Source organism: Phyllostomus discolor, chromosome 7 (genome assembly GCF_004126475.2).
Source record: "Phyllostomus discolor isolate MPI-MPIP mPhyDis1 chromosome 7, mPhyDis1.pri.v3, whole genome shotgun sequence".
In the NCBI taxonomy this organism is placed as follows: domain Eukaryota; kingdom Metazoa; phylum Chordata; class Mammalia; order Chiroptera; family Phyllostomidae; genus Phyllostomus; species Phyllostomus discolor.
In genome coordinates, this window is record NC_040909.2 from 120616621 (window position 1) to 120639497 (window position 22877).

The window sequence follows — 22877 nt, forward strand, 5'->3', positions numbered from 1 at the left end:
GTATTTTTTTTCCTGAAAACCTTACTCTCTGGAAGGAATCTCAGCCAAATTTCCTTTCCTACGACAGGACACATGCCATGTTTCCTGCAACCTTTACTATTTAAAATACTCCTTTAGGAATATAGTGTTTACTTTCTTGGTTTTAGAAAACCACATGAAATCTATCCTTTTTATAGCAAACCTTAATGTCTTCTGCATCTGTTGCTGGTATTCAGAGTGTGATTATGAGACTGTTATTTACCCGTTGTGATTCCTTCCTTATGTTACCCCATGGGCAGAACTTTTATCTTAGAGACTGTCACAAATGAAATACCAAAGATGTGCAGTGAAATAGGTATTCTCCATGGAGAAAAGTAAATATAACTGTTGTATTTAAAATGCACACAATTATTTTGTCCAGAACACAACTGCTTAAGCATGACACTTTTACTTAGCATGACAGCAAGGGTTTAACTTTTGTTTTCTTTTAGCCGTTTTTATAGTCATTAAAATATACAATTTTCTCTTGTAGAGGCTATTGTGTTCTCATATCTCAGCCAGTGACTTCAGGGGCATCTCCATATATAAAGTTCTTTAAAAAGTGTATGTCTACTTAACATAACCTGCCTCCATCAGAGAACAGATTCTTGCATTAGAACAAAATTGATGTTTGTCCACTAAGGGAAATTACTATTTTGAAACTTGACAGAAATGATGATTTTCTTTCTGAAAATTAGATGGAGTATTTGCAAAAAAGCCACTAGACTTTGGCGTCGTCTCTGGAGTTCCTTGAAACAGTGTTCTCTGGGGCATTGAGTGATGCTTTTGCATTGGCCCCACGGGACACTCCACCCAAACCACAGCTGCTCTAACACAGTGTTTGTCCCCCAAATTCACGGCAGGTACCTGCTTTTCACTCTGTTATTAACAAAGCAGCCAAAAGTGCTGCCACAGCTTGTTTCATAAATCTGACCTTAGAGACTAGAGCAGAAGTTATGTTAATTTGTAAAGCTGTGTTTAACCTCCCCCCATTCCCTTTCACTTATTATTTTGCAAGTATTATGTTAATATCAATGCTAATTAGACAATGGATTTGAAAACATGAAGAATAGTCCAAAACCCTTCTAATTAATTTAAAGAATATTAGGTATCCTCTGGCACTGGTTTCATTAAATCTATCATTTTTTCTTTCTTCTCCGCTCTTTCTCTGTCCCTCTTACTTGCCCCTCTTTTTCCAGGCTCTGTAACTCTATTCTTCAACTATTTCTCTACACTTCTTCAGTTTTTGTGTATAGTTCCTATTTCAGTTTAAATTCACTCTGTTAAAAACAGCACATGCAACTGGAGTATTTTTATGTGACGATATTACTAAGTTGTAACTATTTAATTGCTCCCTCCGGAAAGGTCTTTTTATACGTGGAGAATATTTTCACTTCTTTGTTTCAATTTGATAAACATTCGTGTCTTAATATAATTCCACAGAATTTTTGTAATACTGGTATTTTTAAATTATATTTACTTCAACCCAGAAAGTTTTTCAGAATTTCATTATAATTGAAAGGAAACAGAAAATATTTCAATGTCTTAGTTTTGGGCCCTCAATACAATGTTTAAAAAGTCTGGTGATCATCTCATCATTTTCTGATAACATTCCACATTCTGGTTTCTGAAAAATACAATTAATATTCTCGTGTCATCTAAATATGGTGCTTAGTTTTCTGTTCATTTTCCTCTTGGGTGGAGAATCCATACATCTAATGATTCTTAGGAAGTATCTGGGGATCAGTTTGAATACAAAGTATGATTTTGCGAACATGTACTTGAGTTCGCAAGTTTATGTGAATTAAAAGCTAACAAATTAAATGCCATTCCCTGTGAGTAGCCTTCAGACCACTAGGAGTGTTGTTGGTCTTATTTAAAGCAACTGCACACAAATACTTCAATACACCATTTGTTCTTATGCTTATTCATTAGCAACGGGGAGTTCTTTCCCGCATTTCTTGAGTTTAAAATGGATAAGTAATTTAGGAAGTATCAGCATTCCTTCTTCACTGCTCATTTTATAGAAATAACTGTTATTTTATAGTTGGATAAATAATCACAAATATAGACAGAAATCCACGTTGGACATAATCAGGTTAACCTTGATTAGGACAGAGGTGTATCTCATTCATAGCCCACTCCCCCTACAGCTCTAATCAGACTTCCCTTGACACAGGTAGGTGCTTGACTTCCTAAATTAAAAATCATGATTAAAGATGCATAAATTATATTTAGAGTATGCCTTTTCTGCCAGCAGATTATATTTTTTAAGACCAAAAATTGCAAGATTTAAATCCAAAATAATTTCATTTCCTTAAAAGTAAACCCTCAGTTCTGCATCTAAAAGACAAGCTACTATGTATACTAACACCTAATATTTGATAACTAGGATATGGCTCAATTTCCTGCATTTATTGAATGTCATTAACAGTTTCTAACCAAAAGAACAGTTTGAAAAATACTATAGATCATTGGATAACATATCCCATTAAATCTTAATGTTCTTATATTATCTACCATATACCAATAAAGGACCTTCCTGGCATTTAAGAAAACATTGTAGAAATGTAAAAGTCATATACAAGGGGCTTTAAAAATGTTGTAATTTATTTGTGATTATGAATAAATATCATAATATGTGCTGCTTTTAACTGCATCACTTACAAAAAGGTTAAATTTCTGATCATGACATCCTATAACTTTCAGGAGTTGTCCTACCTATATAAACATTAGTTCCTTGTGCTGCCATAAACCCTAGCTTAGCCCTACTGAACTAGTTGCAATCCTCCTAACAAGCCATACAAAGGGGGAGCCCACTGAATCTGGACTTATCTTCTGGAGGGTGGGACCCTTGTAACACAGGCTTCCCTGCCAGGTGAGTGTTCTGGAACCCATCTGTATCAGTGTACCAGCTGGCATTGTTGTGAGAGGCTGCACTCAGCTTCAGTGAATATTTTTGAAAGACTCTTTCAGCATGTTTGCCCTTTTCATGAGGTGTGATTTACAAGTGGACTTGCCCACAGTGTGCCAAGCGTTCAGAAGTTTTTGACCAAAAATGGTACGATCTCCATGCCCCATGCTCCTTGTTCACCTGATCACATGCCGAGATACTTTTTTTTTTGTTTGTTTCCCTGGATATAAAAAAAATCCTCGAAGGGAAACTCTTTGCTGATGTGGAAGAGGTGAAAAAAAAAATGACAGAAGCCCTCAAAGGCATCGAAATTGACAGCTCAAAAACTGGGGTAGTGGAAAAGAAAAACCTTGCTAGGTGCATCGCATCAAATGGAAAGTGTGCTGACGGTGACTACAGTTAAACGTGTAAGAAAATAGTTAAACAATAGTTATACAGTTAAATAATAAATACATAATTTTTTATAAATAAATTCTGGTTTTTGGAGGGGTCTGGCCTCATATATCACAGCACTGTCAGAACCTGAAGTTTTCATGCTGAAAATATCCACTCTTGTCAAAATGTAAAATTCCTACTTTTTCATTAAGAACAGCCAAAGTGTCACCTCCTATTTGAAATATTTCCTGAACTTCATAAATGAAGCTGATTACATGTTGCTTTTATGCACTCTACCATAAATATCTCTATTCCTATATTCAGAACACTGGATTTTGCTTTATTTCTTTGTCTCTTCTACACTGAGATCTCACCAAAAAAGATACTGTGACATATTTATCTTCGCATTTCCCATGCTGAGCATAGTATGTGATATTTAGTAGGTGTTTCAAAAATGTATTGGTTGAATGAAGAATAAACGAATAAATATGTTTTGACTTGTAATCTATTAACATTACAAAACAGTAAGAAGCAACGAGTATGGTGAGGATGCGACAAAAAGGGAACGCATGTGCTCTCCTGATGAGGATGTAACCCAGCACAATCACAATAAAGGTGCCCCCCAAAATTAAAAAATAGAAGTGTCATATAATCCAGTAGTACTACTTCTGGTTATATATCCAAAAGAAATAAAATCAGGATCTCAAAAATATATTGGTACTGTGTATTCATTGAAGCATTATTTACAATACCTAAGATGTGGAAATAATCTAAGTGGCCTCTGTCCACACATGAAGAAATGAAGATGTGTTATTTATCTCTACATATGTATAACATTCATATGTAAATGACAGACACTATATATAAATATTATCCATATATATACATATGAACATTATTCGAACCATGGGAAAAAAGGATATCCTGACTTTTGCAACAACATGGAAGGACCTCGAGAACATTATGCTAAGTAAATAAGTCCGACAGAGGAAACAAACAGTGCACTCTCTCATTTATACGCGGAACACCAAAAAGGTGAACTCTCAGAAGCAGTGAGTGCAATGCTGGTTCCAGGGGCCGAGGGGAAGAAGAAGTGGGAAGCTGCCGTGCACCAAGAATAAAGTTTAAGTTATGCAAGATGAGAAAGTCTGAGAGATCTGCTGTATTTGTGCCTATAGTGAATTCTACTGCTCTGTGCACTTAAACATTTTGCTAAGGGCATAGATTTCATGTTCAGTGTTCTTAAAATTAAAAAAGAACTTGTAAATTCTGATGAACATCAGGACTTCATACACACAGATTTGTAACTGAATTCAAGGAACACATCAAAGTCTTTAAAAAAGTAAGTCGAATGTTCTCTTTTGACAAATTCCAGTTAATTTCTATGTTCGTAAAAATGATATTTAAAATTTAATACAATTGTCTTTAACTTCCCTCAATAGCCCACACTATTATTTTTACCTGTGTACTCAAGATGAAATCCTGCAGCAGACACACTGATGTCCGACTGGAAATTTAGATACAGATTGTTAGACGTGCTGTTCAGAAGGTGAGGTATCGTGGTTCCTGAAAAGGTAATCGAAAAGGCAGGTCAATGTTCATACAACAAAAATCACAATAAAACTAAGTAAGTTAACTACAATCAGCCCATAGGTTATCACTGAAAAGATGTATTTGTTAATTTTTTTCAATAAATTTGTAGTACAAATATTTCTCCCATTTTATTGTTCCTGATTATCTCCAAGGGGGCAGGTCTTTGAGATCACTTTAGATTGCTCCTTAAAAATAGGAGCAAAGAGAGCTGGTAAAAGTTGAAGTAGTAAATGTTATGGTCGCCTAAAATAAATGTTTTGAATTTCATGTGGACTTCAATGTTTCATACAGTTAATTTTAGAGTCTGCATGTGATTTTTATGGTATACTAACTTAAGGCTTCAGAGGATATACTCATTTATTGTCCTTTATTATAATATATGTTATTTTTTATCAGGTCAAGTACCTCGATGTTTCTTATACTCTAATAGCAAAGCTGGTAGGTAGCATTCAAAAAATCCCATTTATGAGCTAGCGTTAGCCTTGTCTTTCAGCAAGTGCATCATAATGATGTTCTTCTAAACTTCTAAAGGAAATCAACTTTATTCAATTATCGAGTAAAAATATTAAATAAGTTTAAACCAAATACTTCTTGACTATTTAACGTTGAGTAATAGTTTAAGACCCGTAAGATTACAACTCAAGCAGTTTCAAATAATAAGCATAAAAATAAATGTCAGTTTTATGTTTTAAGATAAAGTCCAGTGAACATATCAGATGATAGTGTGCAGTTTTGGGTAAGTAACTAGTTACTTTACACTTGCTTTGCACAACTCTGTGAACCTTAACCACTGATTCTTCTATAAAAGAAATCACAGCAAACTCCTTACAGAACACACAATAGCCTTTTTTCTTTTTTTCTGAACTTTGTCCACAGTTTTCATAGTGAATCACTGAAGACAGGAGTAAATAAAACCTCAAAGACCACTCAACCAGCCATTCACCCCTTAGAGAATCTAAATCTCAGTCCCCTGGCTCTGGAGTCACACCATTGGGGTCCTGGCCTCATTCTGACTTTAACTGCACAACCCTGGGCAATGTAATCTCTGTAAGCTGCGATCGCCTGTGAGGGCTGCTAGATAGATCAAATGAGAAATTGATGACAAGCCTCCCACAGGGCTTTGCTATCACGAGCATATCATTTATCACTTTTATCATCTTTACTTTAGTATCCACTATTAGGAATATATTATACCTAATCTATTATAAACAAGTGTATACTCAAAATTTTATAAATATTTTTCCCAGAAAGTTTTGTCAGAATATCTAAAATATATTTTAAGTCTAAATCAGATCACTCCTACTCTAACTATGTCTTCTTTTCTTTCCTCAATGATGATGCTAAAAAATTGGTTATAATACTCTGTTTAAAAAACAATTTTAAAAAATCCATTCAAAATTATTGCAGTGTATCTAAAACATGTAATTTAATAGTTTGACTATGTTCATGTTTCTAGAGTTTAAAAGTATAATTAAAGTTAGTGTAAAATGCATAGTTAAAATTAAAGTAAAACTTCATGTAACCTTACATGCTACAAGAATCGGTTGGATTATTATATAAATTACCTTTAAAAATCTTGACAAATTTTAAAAGCTTCTAATCTTTGTACATGCATATACATTAATTTTATATAATTTTATTCATTTTATAGAAATGATTATATATTCTCTTTATTGGTACTCAATAGTATGTTATAGCTTATATCATGTTTTTATACAGTTTCTATAATTATTTTGATGGCTACATAAAATTCTATTAGGTGGACATACCATAATTCCCAGGTAATGTCTAATGTTTGTTTACTATTGCTCACTCTTTTTTTTAAGGGTAAAGGGCACAACACATATATCACTAATGAAGCACAGGGGAAAATGCTACCCTTAACATACAAGCATCAATAAATAATTACACAAATATAGTAAAAAAATATAGTAAGGTTTTAAATAGAATTTCTATTTCATTACCTTTAAAGCCTTTTAAACTTCTACCTTCATGATTTAGCTCATTACATACAGTTTTTAAAAAGCAAATTAAAACCACCAAGTCAGAGTTGGAGGGAGCATTTTTTAGAGAGAGAGTTTAAAATTACTAAGTATAACTGTATCTTAATGAAGCCCAGCTCTCGTGTTTACCTGAATAACTTCCAAGCCTTGGAGCATTGCTGTCTCCTCCATCGTAAAAGTCCAGAGAATCCCAATTATGTTCTGTAGCAAAGCTGACAACTTGTACCTGTGAAATAATAACTGCTGGTAAGAACACGCGTTTCTAACAAAATAAATATGCTGTCACTTATCTACACGTCCTAGAAGAGAGCGCTAAAGCCTGGATCGTATCACTGTGGCCCTTCATAAAAGGACCTCAGCAGAACTGATCTCTGGCAGCACGCCTTTGGCCTACACGAGTGACTGCCATGAGAAAAGCCTACAGGGCACCAAGCAGTGTCCACCATGGATGCAACACTGAATTCGTCACCATCTCAGGGCATTCCCTTCATTAAAAGCTCTGTGTTATTCTAATATCTCAGTGCTAGGATCCCAATGCACATTCCATTCAACTGGTTAACTTCTATGTTTTGGAGTGGTCGATTCTCGTCAGTGATCGAGTTTTCTCGTTTGCTTTAGCTATTAGAAAATAACCAGATTTGTGGTCTACAGGTATACAGGACCTTATACTATAAGTGTTCCTAGAATTATCCTGGATACAATATATTTTCATTTATTTGCATAACCTTTGTTCAATTTCTTATCTTCTATTTAAAAAACATTTCCCCATCAAATTGTTTATTAGATTGATTCAATAGCTGAAAGATAATTCGTTTTGTTTGGTACTCTTCTAGAAAATATTGCAAGTTTTAAGCGAACTTTTAATGCATAAAACAAAATTATTTTACTGTACATAAAAGTTTTAACATTACTATTCCCTTTGGACATATTTAATAGGTCTCAGGATAGATGGCCAAAATGATACCTTGTAACTAATTTATGTACATCTTTTGGAGATTATTTTTAGGAAAGAATCATAATCACTGGGAAAGTCTTAAGGTTAATAAGGGAAAGGCTGGAGTGTAAGTCTCTCATGTCTTAAATTTTATTTAAGGAAAGAGGCATGTGTTACTTTGCTGCACTTCACTTAGCACAGCTTGAGCTTCACAAGAACCCACAGGATCCTCACAACTGTGGATGTTACCTGCTTTTCTCTTTGTTTAAAACAGAGTTGACAGCTTTGGAGATGGAAAAGGAATAACTTTATTAAAGTCCACGATTATATTTGGCCGAAGTGTTCTCAAGTATTTAGCTAAAGAAAGCACAACATACTTGCTACATAATTATAGCGGTTGCATTCATTAAATATGTCTTATCCACAAATAGTCCATCACCATTCTTCCATTCAAGTGAAGGCTAGTGCCTCCTTCCCAGGGGCGAGTGCCACATGGCAACAGATACCCTGCCTGTGTGACAGGCATTCTGCCGGATGGCAATGCCCCAGGACAGGGAGAAGACCAGAATTAAAGCTGTGTGATTATACTATAATCATCACCTCCTTAAACGATGATCTATTCTTTTTTGAATTTTTTCTTTCCCTTCAATTCAGGAAAAGAAAAGATTACATTCAGCTCAAAATAAAAAATAAAATTGAATTAAGGATTCATGCAGGGACTGACATTTGAGATAAGCTAAATGTATTGAGAGGTTTCCACCAAAAGGAATTATTGAGTTAGTAAAAATGTAGAGAAGTCAAGCCAAGAGGTGGATTCAGTGAGCCATTAGTAATCCAATTTAGCCACAGTGGAGGGTATTTACATAAGAGGAAATATGCATGCAAACTTCCAAAAAGGAGAGAAAGTTTAGAAAGAGGAGAGCTTAGTGGATAAATAAAAGAGACATGAGAGTCAGAGTGCCTGCCTGGGTTTGCAACTTCCTGGCTCCCTCTACTCTCAGGTTTTGCAAGAATCTCTAGAGTTTTATTGGCATGCAGACCTGGAGGAGTTGCTGATCACTCTATGCCTCGGATCAGTGGTTTTCAACTGTCGTGCCTCAAGAAATTTTAAAACATGCAGTACCTGACTATTTAATCAGGGCCACTGACCTCTTTTCCCTTAGAATGTCAAATAAAAAAGGGCAACTGCCAATACAACAGTAACTGTCCAGTGTGAGTAAACCAAAATTGTACCTATTTTTTGTCAGATCAGCGAAAACGACAATTTTTTGGTGGGCTGCGGAATTTTAGTAATTAGTTTCTGTGTGTCATGAAATGAAAAAGGTTGAAAATGGCTGCCTTAGATTACTTACATAAATCATTGTAATTAAGATATCTGGTTCATAAATTTCTTATAAAAATCAAATTAATTTTAGCTTAGGGTAGCACCCAGTGTGTGTTAAGAATTAAATTTATCTTAGCTAGGAGAGAGATTGAGAGAGACTTTTAAGAAGAGACTATAAAGGCTGAACACCATATTAGTTATGCAATGAGGAGTGTTCCACTAATGGTTTTAGAAGCAGGTGAAAGTGGCACAGTCAGGACTGTGCTTTAAGTTCAGGGCTGTGCTGGGGAGAGGAAATGAAAGTGAAGAGATGACTTCAATGTCTACTGCCACAGCGTGTGTGAGAAGCAATGACAGACTAAAGCAGGCTGGAGGCTGGAAGAGGAGAAAGTGGTACCCAGATGTCACAGGTGTTGCTGTAGGGAATGTTACTAGATTTTGCATGATTTGAACAAGGGAAGGAAGCGAGAAATAAGATTTAAGAGTAGTTTATCTTTTCGTTCCTGGCTCATTGAAATCAGGCTGGTGGTAAGAACAGAAATGTAGACATCTCCAGAAAAACCTATTACCTTGGCAGGAGGAAGAAAATATGTCTAATTCCGGGTGTGGGTACAAAGGTGCAGCAGACTGAATAATGGCTCCCAAAGATGTCAAGTTCTAATCCTTTGGGGCTTGTGAATATTGCCTACATGGAATAATGTTCTTTCACATTGGATTAAACTAAGGATCTTGAGAAAGGGAGATTATCCTGGATTACTCAGGTGGGCTCTGAATTCATTTCACATAAGAATGATTAGTTTTATGTGAAAGATGCCAGGGAGATTTGACCCAGACAGAGAAGGAGAAGGCGACATGACCACAGAGGCAGAGCTTGGAGTGAAGTGACCAGACAGTGAGGAATGTAGTCAGCCACCAGAAGACGGGAGGGGCGAGGAAGGACTGTTCCTCCATTCTACAGTCAGGTGTGGGGAGGGTGGGCATGCAGCCCTGTTTTTCAGCACATCTGAATTGGATTGGAAATTCTAGCCTCCCGTACCATTAGATAATATATTTTTTTTAATTTAAGATTTTATTTACTTATTTTTAGACAGAGGGGAAGGGAGGGAGAAAGAGAGGGAGAGAAACATCAATATGTAGTTGTCTCTCGTGCACCCCCTACTGGGCACCTGGCCTGCAACCCAGGCGTGTGCCCTGACTGGGAATCAAACTGGCAACTCTTTGACTTGTAGGTTGGCGCTCAACCCACCAAGATGCACCAGTCAAGGCTGAGAAAATAAATTTATATCATTTTAAACTATCAAATTTATGGTAATTTGTTACAGCAGTCACAGAAGGCTACTACAATTTACTACTAGGATTCTCATCAAATTATGAATGCAGTCTGGCATAATAAACACATAAAATGTGTAGAAAACTCAAGTAAAATAACTGAGGACAAACTAGGACAAAAGCCAAACAAGAGTCAAGTAAAAGATAAAAAGAGAAGCAACTGGTTCAGTGTTCAGAAATACTTCACGTTAGGAGTTGTCCATCATAGATAGATATCCCCCCCATAGACATTCAAATCTCATTTTGCTTTGTGTAAAATGTATTAGTGATGACCATTCTATAAATTAAGACAATTAAGTGACCCACTATTTTTCCCTATGGTTTATCACATAAAGATTTATCTTTGTTTCATAAATCTGCTGCTGTTGAACGTAGCCCCTTTGGAATTCTTCCTTCAATATACTTTGCTAAAATGAATAGGCAACCAAATGGAAATCTTTCTCCCCACAAACTTCTCACATAATATTAACAGAAAAAATTGATCTATTTGTTGAGGTTATTTCCAAAGGATGCTAAACCATCCTATATTATTTATAAGAACATCAGCATTTCAAATGTTTCTTCTTTTTTCGCAAGTGGTTATCACACTTCATCTCATATAGGATTTATTGGGCATTCATGTAATTCCTTATCCATACACATATTCAGCCCAATAGAGTACAATGAAAAGAAGCATTGCTTTAAATCTGGCGTACCCACCAGGTAGCTTTTAGGTGAAGTCAGTGAAATTTCAAATATGTTATATATTCCATATGTATGTGTGTATGCAGATATTATGTAATTACTTATGATTTAATGATATGTCTAAAATTAGCATACTTATAAGAGGTTAGTTAGAAATACGTGCTTGGTAGTCCTTTAGAATATTTAAAATTATAAGTTCAATATGCTTCACACTTTACAAGTTTGATAAATGCTCTGCTAAACTCAAATTTGTTTTCTTAGGTGGACTCATTAAACAAAATGCTTTCTCAGTGAAAAATTTTATAGTTTCATTTATGTGTGTCCAGTTTTGAACAGTGTTTGACTAGGGCAAGTGATATATAACATCCTTTTTTCCCCACAGATTTTTTTATTAGTTCATTACGTTGTATTAACTCCTTAAAATAGCCCAAAGCTTCAGTGATTGCGCAGGTATTCATTAGTTCATTCTCAAAATATTTATTGGGAGTGCATTGCCACACACTGTGTTATCTGCTTTAGCAGACTAGATCACTACTCTCATGAACTTATAAATAAGTAAGGCATAACAGTAAAACACAATGGATGTTATGGCAATGAAAATACAAGAATCTGGGGACATATAAAATGGGAATTTAATCCTGTCTCAAGTTCATGGAAGGTCTTCCACAGAAACTGACCCTAAGTTGAGACAGAAATAATGATTAGAGTAAGCCAAGTCAAAGCAGATTGCAGAGTGTGTTGCAGGCAGAGGGAACGACATGCACAGAGGCCCAGAGGCATGAGAGAGCCAGGTTTTTATAAAGAATGAAAACAGTGTGAAGAGAAGAAGCAAGAAATGGAGACAGAGCACAGAGGCTTAATCAACTGTGTGAAGGCATTGAGAACAGAGGGGACAGACAACGAAGCATTATAAGCAGAAAAACGCTGGTATTAGATTTTTATTTTTAGAAGGTTACTCTATTTGCCCTATGAAGAATAGACTAACGGAGAGTAAGAACTCGGGCCAGGGATGATGGCCACATAATCTTACACGGTAGAAGTCTGGATGGAGAGAATTATTTACTTAGGTTTGTGAAAGACAGACCTGACATAGTTTACTCAGAAGAGTAGCAGACAAAGAAAACTCTTCAAGATTTCTGGCTTGTGCAACTGAATGAATGAAGGGCTCCATTGGAGCCAGAACACACCAGGGAAAATCTCCATTTTGAGAAAAAAAAATCATGAGGTCAGTTTTGAACCAGTTGAATTTAAGATGCCAGCAAGAAGTTTAGCCAGCAAGAAGAAAATGTCCAGTTAGGCCACTGGATATGAAGGGTGGAGCAAAAGTAGGTTTACAGTTGTGAGTACAAAACACACAGGGATTATTCTTGTATTAGTATTTATTGATTTTTGCATTATTTTCAATACAAACAACTGTAAACCTACTTTTTGCAACACCCTATAGGTTACACAGCTTACATAACAGGTCTGAGTTGTTGGAAACTGCCCTGCCTGGTTTCAGAAGCTGTAACCCCTCCATGGCTAAGGCTGAGTGAGTGAAGTTTGGACCATAGGCCAGTAAGGAGACAAAGCTTATCTCCCTGACAGGGGTGCTGCCTCTGCTCCTTTTTCTTCACCCTGCCTGGCCCCCAGTGTTTGGTCAGTTAGCCAATGACAGGTAAGATTCCCCAAGGGGGGAACGACTTAAGACAGGTACAATCACGGTGAGGCCCCAGGGAAGGACTTGGGGGGCTATAGCAAAAGGGGGTGATGGACCCTCACCCCTCAGCTTTGACATAGCTTGGGTCCTCATTCTGTCTTTGGGAAGTCTCCTAATCTCTTGACTGCCTGACTTAAGCCTGAAACAATGCCTTAAGCCTGGAACAATGCCGGGGGTGGGTGCAGCCCTGTGCTGAAAAGAGTGGGTTCCCCAGGGTGATCAGGCATCAGAAAGAATATGTAAAATTCTGTGAAACCTGCTTTGTTTAAAATGCTCTCAATTAAATGATAAGGGTCCAAGCAAGAAGTGACTTTGTTCCTCAAAGTTTTATGGCTCTTCAGCTATCTTACCCTGACTCAAAATAGGTCCCCAGAGTTCTTTGTATGTTACCTATTTTTTGATCCTTACTGCCTGATAATGATTAATGAGCTTTACCTGTATTCCTGTGTAAAATGAACCTAATAAAAGCCCATTGAGGAAAAGGCTCTTGGCCCTTCTCCTTTGAGAGATCGTCCAGCAGATCACATCTTGGTAGACTTATTCTCATCTGTGGCAGCTGGGGGGGGGGGCTGTGGGAAGAGCCCCCACACACACTGAGTTATATATTTAAGCTTTGAAATGTCATTTATTCAGTTCCTCATTAAAAAATGTTTTCTGGTGGTTTATTATGACTCAGGTCCTAGGCATCAGGACACACTGGCAGCAGAAGCGGTACTGGCAGACAGGTGGCAGAGAGACTGCTGTGAGGAGATGAGGAGGCCCAGCAATCTCATAAGCACATTTGAGGAGCTGAAGAGGAAGAGGAGACCAAGTACCTGGATGTAAGAGCAGGAGCATAGATACAGAAAAGAAAACAAAAGTCCAAGAGAGTAGTGGTGCCATGGAAACTAAGAGGAGAAAAAGTGTTTGAGAAGGGCGGGGGGAATCCACAGGACAGAATGTCACCGACAGACTCAACGGGATGAGCAGCACAATGGATTTAATGACAAGGTCCTGAGTGCTCACTGTGTGACTGGCTCAATTAGAGCGCTGTGTGCTGCAAGCACATGGCAGGCATCAAAGACGCAGAATGAGGAGTAGAAGGAAAACTCCAGTGTTTTATTGTTTTAAGATGAGATAGAAATGGACAAGCTGATGCTAGCATAAAGCATGCTCTAGAGTGACCTTCATAATCAGAGGGTGTAATGCATGTTCTATAAGGATTTTAAAGGTTTCAGTTTCCCTGTTTCTAAATTCTTTGTTCCTAAAATCCTCGTTAATTTTAGTGATGATAAAGTAGGCATGATTGGTTATCTCCTGGGTTTACAAATTGGTCAGAAAGTGGTAGTAGTTAACCAGAATGTACACACAGATCTACAGTATTTTGATTTTTAATGTCCTTAAAACACTAAAAATGTATGTTTCATGTTTTCTTATTGGCTTACTGACCTATTTGATTCCCGAAACCTGTCAAGTAAATTCTTTAATTTCCAGAAATATTATAAAGGTAAGTTAAAAATTAGATTTTTTATTGTAAATTATACTTCTACCTGATTAATGATACCTTGGCTACTTTTTCCATAACCAATACATCTCAAGTTCCTAAAGGAAAACCTTATGATTCAATTCGAGAAGTAATCATTATTTTTATGGAATACAGACTATGTAACATTTTGTAAAGCATAATTACCTTCCTTGGAGTATATGAGTATATTTACTCAACAGTAAAATGCCATCAATTTATATGGAAACAATCTCTTTGTAAAATGGACTAACCAGTCAAATCACACCCCCACCAAAAAAAAAATGGTCACAAATGAAACAATAGGGCAGAGACTGTTGTCTCATAGAATAGCAACTTTGCAAACAGAGAATGGGTTTTATTCAATTAAATGAGAGCTGTGCACATTCAGAGAAGGCCAGGCCCCTTGCCTGGTCCAGGTACATAACATTGATTTGTCTGAGCCAAATCAGAGTAAATCTTTTGCTATTGCTCAGTGCGTGGCTTGGGAATAGATACAGTTAGAATTTTGATCAAGAGCACAGGGGAGGAAGTCTGCTGGAAGTTTTCTTGAAAAGATCTTTTACGCATTTTAAAGGTATATAAGACAGAGACGTTCAGTTTAGGGTGCTGGATATTGCTATGTAAAGGCTGTTGTGCTCAGGGCTGTTGCCACCCTCCACCACAAGAATGGGAGCCCAAGAACCGAGCCAACATGCTAGGATGGTGGAGGAGAGACTTGGGGAAAAGACCTGGTCCAGAATGATCTGGCTGAAACGTTGAAATAGACAACCCTTGAGTCATCTTACCCCAAGACTCAATGTTATAAGTGGAACAACACATTTTTCCTATTTTTTATGCCATTTAGAATTGTCATTCTGTTACTTGCAGGTGAAAAAATTAATAATAAGTAGCTTTCTATTAAGTTCAACCATGTCAGTCAAAAGGCTATACCTTTGGCAATAAGGTACACTCTGTTCTCTCTGAAAAGATTGCTTTCACACATACAATGAAAAGAAGTAAAATTTAAATATCCTTACTTGAATGCCAGCTCCCTCTGGCACTGTGATCTTCCACACACAATTCAGATTGTTGTCATAAGGCTCCGGGTACCCGGGAGACAAAATCGTTCCTTTACGCTTAGTTAAAATTCCGCCACAGGGCACTAAAAGTAAAGCAGTCCGAGAGAGAAAGTTAATTCTAATGCAGAAAAGCCCAAAATAAGACAAAAGGTGATAATGTGTTGGGTAGATACTAGACTTGCAAATACAATCAAATCACGCTTTTTTAAAAAATCGCAATTTTTAAATTCATAAGAAAAATAAAAAAATAAGTCCTCTTATACCACAGAAATGTTAAAAATTAATTAGACACATCAATGGATAACCTTACAATTCCATATCTAAAATCATACTGTAATTAACTTAATGATAGCATGTCACTCATTGTGTAATACTAAAAAGTTCATCGACACATTCACATGAAAAATTTCTAAATACAATTTTTTTGAAAAAGTGTTTTTTATTTATTACTTTTCCTTTCATGCATCCTGTGAGGAGTAACAGCATCCTTTGAGGAGTAATGATGATGAGGATAAGAACTGTGTTATAATCATGACATTTATCTAGAGCTTACTCTTTGCCAGGCGCTCTTTATTATAAGCACTTTACATATTTTAACTTATTATAGTTCAAACAATGCAATGTGATATGAACTAGCATACTCTCCATTTTACAGCTGGGGAAATAGAGTCATGAAGAAATCAAATCTTGCAACCTGTGCAACATCATGTAAGAGAAGCTAGCAAGAGAAGGTGCTAGGATTTGAATCCTGGTAGTTGGATTCCAAATTCTATGTTCTTCAGGGGAAGGAAGGAAGATACCCAGTCTGGGCGTCAGCCTGCTTATTGCCAGAACAAGTATTATATGAGAGAAGTACCTGGGCCTGCTGTGAAGTCAAAAAAGTTGTCTCTCAAAAGTCCTAATCTTGAAGTAGAATTCTCATAGTATCACCTTGGTTTGCACATGATCTAATTTACAATTTTAAATACTCTGAGATGTCAGACATATTCCTTAAACTCTCTGAAAATCAGGTACCTTGTCTGTGAAATGGTAATGTAATTGCTTCCAAAGAGCTTCTGTGGAAAATATCACATGGTAATGTGTATGAAGAAGATAGCTCATTACTTCAAAAACAGAAAAAAGTCAATAAATCATATTTCCTTTTGCAACTCATTTTTTTAGGTACCAACGACACTGTTACCCTTGCGCATTTGTCCTAGTCTGGTTATAATGCTGAAATATCTAAATAGATCTTTCATAATATTTTTTTTAAAGTTAAGAATACAGTTTTGTGCCACTTCCAAAGCCAAATGCAAAAATCTGCAGTGCTCAAATGTTTTTAATAATGTGATAACATGTTTATTAGAGAAAGTCATTTTGTCATATTTTCTTATAAAATATATTACTGAGTTACACACAAATTTAGGTTAAATTGGTTGGAGAGAATTTTGCTCCTTTAAAAAGAAAACTGACAGTTTTGTACGATTTAAGGATACATGCCAAGCATGGAGAAAGTACTATAAAAAAAAGATTCACCCCAAATACAGGAGAGAAAGAAGTGATTGATGACGTGCTGATCCTGAGTCGAAAGGAGATCCTTCACGGATGCTCCTGCTCTCCACGTTCACTGGCACTGCCCTCCTCCACTCATTTTTTTCTAGGTTACTCTATTAATCACATCAGTGGTCTTCCTTGTGACTGGTATATTTTCCATGTAATATAGTATCCATGTTAGTGTTAAAATGGCCTTTTTAAAAAGAAAATTTGATCATATTGCTTCACTGATGAAAGTCCTTAAGGCATCTTCCTACTGTCTTAATTCTATAGATAAATACACTTAATTAATTGGCTTTTAACTACAACTCCAAGTTTCTGTGTACCCATCATTTCCCAACAGTTCACTATCTAAACTCCCCATCTCCAGTCATCCTACTAAACTAATATAACCTCTTAATGCTGTGACTTGACAGTCCTCTCCCACCTGGCCTACCCTCCGTGGATGTTCAATGTCACCATTACCTCTCTCATCCTTCGCTGACTCCGTTGTGTGTTAAGCACCCTATAGTTCACCAAGTGCTTTCCTCTCTCCGAGTTTAGCTCATACCATGTTTTCATATTCTTTATGTCAGTCTCTTTCAGTAGACCGAAATCTGGGAAGATGAAGTAATCAAATTTTTTTTTGTCTCGAACTCTGTTGACTGTGGTACCAAGATAGTAACTCCACTACCCTCTGCATTCTAGGGTTTCCTTCCTGCTGGCCCAGTGACGGGCAAGCTATCCCCTCTTCCTCACTTTCCATTCGCTCCTCTACTCAGTTCACAGGCCTCTGTCTTTTCCACTCTACTGAGACGACAAAGTCACCAGAATGTTCTTGTTGTGATATGGTGGTCAAATCTTATTATCATTTTACTCAATCTATGAATAATTGCCTACCATATTTTGCCATGTATAATGTACACTTTTTGCTCAAAGTTTGGAGGGTAAAATAAGGATATGCATTACACATGGGCAGTACTAATTCTGTATCTATATGCATGTTTTTAATTATTTTATTCTCCTTATGCATCAAAAGTATAACTAACTCTACAAAGCAATAATGGTATCCATATGCAAAATAATACTCTAGAATATGATAATCAGTTTTGTTTCTAAATATAAATAAATAAAAATTGAATTTAAAAATTAAAATGAAAGAATTTTTTTTTCCTGGAAGTTTGGGTCAAAAACATGGGCATGCATTATATACAGGAACACACTGTACACAGCAAAATATTGTACCTCCCCCTGCCCGACACTCCATCCACATCAGTCTTTCTTTGCTTAGCAAACAGCACACTCTCCTGCTTTCTCCTATACCACTGCTTACAGTCACTTTCTTTTTTTTATTTAGCTTATTGTGTCCTTTCTGATCCTTCAGTCCTCGGTGCCTTCTCTGCTTTTCTAACCACCAGGCCTCAAGAATGGCATCCATTTCCATGTCATCTATATATTATAACTACTAAATGCTTATCTCTAGCCATGACTTCTGCCCAGAATCTGCAATAATATGTCTAGTAAGCATCTCAAAATTAATGTCTAAAACAATACTTTTGAAATTCTCTCCCATCCACACTATTTCCCATCTCAGTAAATATCACCACCTTTCATCCAGTTCTTAGGCCAAAAATACATAATTTAATTTCTCTTTCTTACATTCAAGTTTACATTTAGATCTATATTCAATTCATCAGTAAACATGTCAGCTCTATCTTCAAAATATATCTCAAAGGTTACAAGTTCTCATCATTGACCTTGACCTTCCCATCTAATCACCATTACCTTTCCTCTTCACTACTGCAACAAGCTTCTAATCAATCTCAATGCTTCTATTCCACCCCTCCTGACACTAGCCATTGTTGTTGTTATTATTATTTTAGAAACTGAAATCATATCACCACCCAGCTCAATAAAGTCTCACGCTAGTTAGAAAAAAATCACAGTCCCCACAGTCTTTAAGGCTCCATATGACTTAGCCTTGGTTCTGCCTTTCCAAATGTTTTTCCTGTCGGTCTCATCATCACTCACTCTTATTCACAGGTTCTTGCTGTGGCTTGAACGTGCCAAGCTCTCCCCCACAGTCTACTACTAGCTCACTCCCAGACTTTTATATAATCCTCCATTTTGTTTCATTTAAGTATAAAATAGCAGCATGTTCTGGATGTCTTTTTCTAATCTCCAGCCCTGGTTTGCTTTTCTCCATCGTCCTCACTACTGTCTGGAAGATGAAAATATATTTGGTAATGTGTTCTATTTCCACTAAAATATCAACTGCATAAGTCAGGGATCTCCTTATTTAGAGCTTTGCTGCCAGTGCCTGACCTTTAGTAAGCATTCAATAAAGGTTTGTGGAATAAGATGTTGAATGACTGGTTGTATAGCCCAGTGCATCTTGTGGTTACACGTTGACTCTTTACCAATCCCACATCATTCCTTTATCCCAGTGTTTTCCTAACAAGCCATATTGTTTAAAATTCCACTTTAATCATTTTATAGTTTACCAACAAAATGCACTATAAAAAATGTTCCCAAACCTGATCACATACATGTTTTACAAAGTTTGACTGCACATGCATATTACTTAACCTAACATTTGTTTTCTATTTGAAAAAGGCTAGGTTACACATTTCCTTTTTGATCACTGTTATACTATACGACATATGCATGCATGAAGGAACAGGCTTTAGAATCAAGCAGCCTGGGTTCAAACCCTAATTCTGCTTTTTTCTTTAGTAACTTTAGAATCACTAAAGTCTAATTCTGTTTTTATTATCTATAAGAGAGAAATAATAATCCTATCTACTTTTGATATTGGTGTCAATACTAATTGAGATAATGCTTCATAGTGTGCTTTATACAAATGCTAATAATTGCTATGCATTATTATGTCATGCTTCATACAAATGCTAATAATTGCTATTCATTATTATATTCAACAACTTTTTCGTGGATGAGTGGATGGATGAATGAATGAATGAATGAATGAGTTCAGGTCCTGTATATATTTTTTCATCTATTTCTTTCCCACTACAAAGAAAGATGATACAGGCAGGTGTTGCCATGGAACCAATACAAATAAAATGCTTCTTTCTGAGTCTCTAAAGAACTTTGAAAAAGCAAACCCAGACAGGGCAGTGGAATGAGCAGCTGATTAAAGGCTCTTGGCCTAGGGATAGTAAGTGGCAGGTTCAGGGACTTTTCCAAAGAGGCCTCCCGGCACCACCAGCACTTACGCCTCAGGCTCTACATGGGGAGCGCTGTTAGTGGCTGCAGGGGCTGTTTCTATCCAGCGTCTCAGAGGGAGCAATGCTGGAGGTTTTAAGAGACTAAAAATTTTAAGAAATCTGAAGTATAACAAGGTCAGGTTTCAAAGATGAAAACTCAGTCTTCAGCATATTTTTCAGTTTTATATTTGTTCCAAGATCAATGTTCTTTAAAACAAATCACTGTACATTTTTATAATTTACCTAAGAATGGCTCGATAGAACAGATTGGTATAAAATTATTAAATTTTGTTTACATACTGGTATTTAAGTTTGTACATCCCTTAACTTGGCACCTGACCATTTTTACTCGAAGCACAGCTTGCCTGTCATGTCTAATGGGGCTGCTATCAAGTCAACAATTTAATTCCAGTGTGTCAGTTTATGCAGAATTACTGAACATTTTATTGTGCTTTACTCTGACAGAAAAAGAAATGGAAGTGTTGATAGCAGTATAATAAGAACTGTGAAACTGAAACAATACAATTGAGATGGAAATCATTAGGAATGTGCAAAGCTGTTTTCTTTTCATTTAAATTGGATCTTCACTTGGTTTAAGCTGTTAACTGAGCATTCATTTAACAGTGAATGCACAGAAAATACAATCATTATGTATAAAATTCTGACAATAAATAGTCAAAAATTATGTCTAAACTACAAAGTATAACTAGAGAATTTGTTTTCTCTCAGAATAAAAATACACATGTCATATATAAATCTATTGTTTGTGTTCTGGCTGTGTATCCTTTCTAGGGATTCGCAGAGTAGTTTTAAACTTGATTTCAGATGGGTGGTAAAGGTCTAAGCAAGCAAAGAGAGCAAGAACACTACCATGTGGTGAAAGCCCAAAATTAAAATGCATGGGCCCAGGACTCAAAAAGTTAGCCGGTTGTTCAACTTCTACAAAAATTCAGGAAATGACAGTTCTTTGCTAAAATCCAATCATTAAACAAGTGTTTACTGAGCACTTACTATGTGCCAGATCCTCTTTAGTGTGAGCAGAAAAACAATATAGTGTCAGGGGAGAGGTGGACAAGAGAGATTAAGACATTTTTTAAAACCACATAGTATGGGGTATGGTTGCTATAAAAATTTTTAAGAAGCAGAGTAAGAATGCAGAGAACAAATGGAAGATGGATGCAGAAAACTATTTTAGATAGGATGTCCAAGGAGAATAAACAGGTGGAGACTTGAATGAAGTGAGGCAGTAAACCCAAAAGAAATCTCAAGGATGCATGAACCAAAGAAAAGAAATACAAAGGTCAAATGCCTTGAGAAAGTCAATGTGCCATCCATTAATAGATACTAAAAATGAACAAAAATTGAATATAAAGCTTCCATATTAATGTAACTCTGCACTCGACTCATATTTGAATCTTTAAGACGGCCAGTTCTTTTCTGAATATTTTAAGACAATGATTTTTTATTCAGAGCATTTGAAGCTAAAAATATTTATAGTTAAAAAATAGAACTGCAAAATATGTTTTCATTTCTGTAAAGATGAGCAGTTGGACCAAACGGTAAAACCGAAGCTGAGCCATTATCCAGCTGTCATTTAGAATCATCACCTTTCTACTTCTTGCCGCACACAGATCCCATATGTCCTTCTGCTCTATATTCGATATTCTGGATGTGTACCTATTTTTACAGAGTGAACAATATTTTTAAATGGTGTCAAGTAATACATCCTTTTCATGTGATCTTGGCAGGAAACAGAAGTCACTGATACAATTTCTATCTCTAGGTACGTACTTCCAAACCAGTGCAGAAACAGAAGATGGTCTGTTCTGTGTGTGGAAACTTTCCTTAGATGTAGTGACACATTTCTGAAAAAGTCCAGGGACCCTCAAAGAGAAGAGTTTTTTGACAGAGAGATTGTAATGGCTCCTGAGAATGTTGTGTTTTGCCTTTAAAGCAGAAACTGTGGCTGAATCCCTGAAGGGTGAGGGCAGTACCTTAGCACTGACTCCTGAATAGGAACATCAGCCATGGACTTGCACAGACTTTCCTGACTGGCAGGAGCACCTGTCCTTGCAGAGATGAGCCCATTATCGATGCCATGACCTTCCTTTTACTTGCATGGAATTTTACTTCTGATGGCACAATACTGGGATTAACAAGCTGACACATTAACACATAAAAAAGCTTTATAATAAATATATAGGAGTTTGTCTACTTTAAAAATGGTTTATGTTTCTAGTTTAGAGTTCTTATTCTCTAAACTTCATCTCCCAAAATATTCTTTTACTCTAATTTTCCTTTCCTCTTCCTAAGATGTTCTTTTTTCCTGTTTTCTTTAGGGTCAGCTCATTTCTCCCCTTTATCTCGTTCCTCTTTCTAACTCTATCTAATCAGCATACCTTGTGGGCAAAAGAAATTTCTTTGGATACTATAATGTTTGGCTCTTTTCAGGGTTAGAAAAACATGAAGTACAAACCTTGGTTAAATATATATATTTTCAAGGACAATTAGAATTGTAGTGATTGTTATTTTAATGTTAGCTTTATTTTTATTTTATACCCTTGCAAACAATGAAAACAAACCATATCATGATTACATGCTTATGGTTTTAAATCTCTGCTCTTTATTTGTCCTTAAGTGCATCAATTGATGGAAAGAAATTTCATTGTCTGTAATAGCACAGTCTAACAAATAATTACTATA

The 22877-nt window shown here is 36.3% G+C and overlaps 1 protein-coding gene across 1 annotated transcript in view; it reads right to left on the reverse strand.

Moving 5' to 3' along the window:
- CSMD3 (CUB and Sushi multiple domains 3) overlaps nucleotides 1–22877 on the reverse strand; it is an 893237-nt gene that overhangs the window by 119331 nt on the left and 751029 nt on the right. Inside the window, 3 exon segments of the mRNA XM_028533680.2 lie at nucleotides 4769–4873; nucleotides 7033–7129; nucleotides 15394–15518. Coding sequence (XP_028389481.1) covers nucleotides 4769–4873; nucleotides 7033–7129; nucleotides 15394–15518 — 327 coding nt within the window.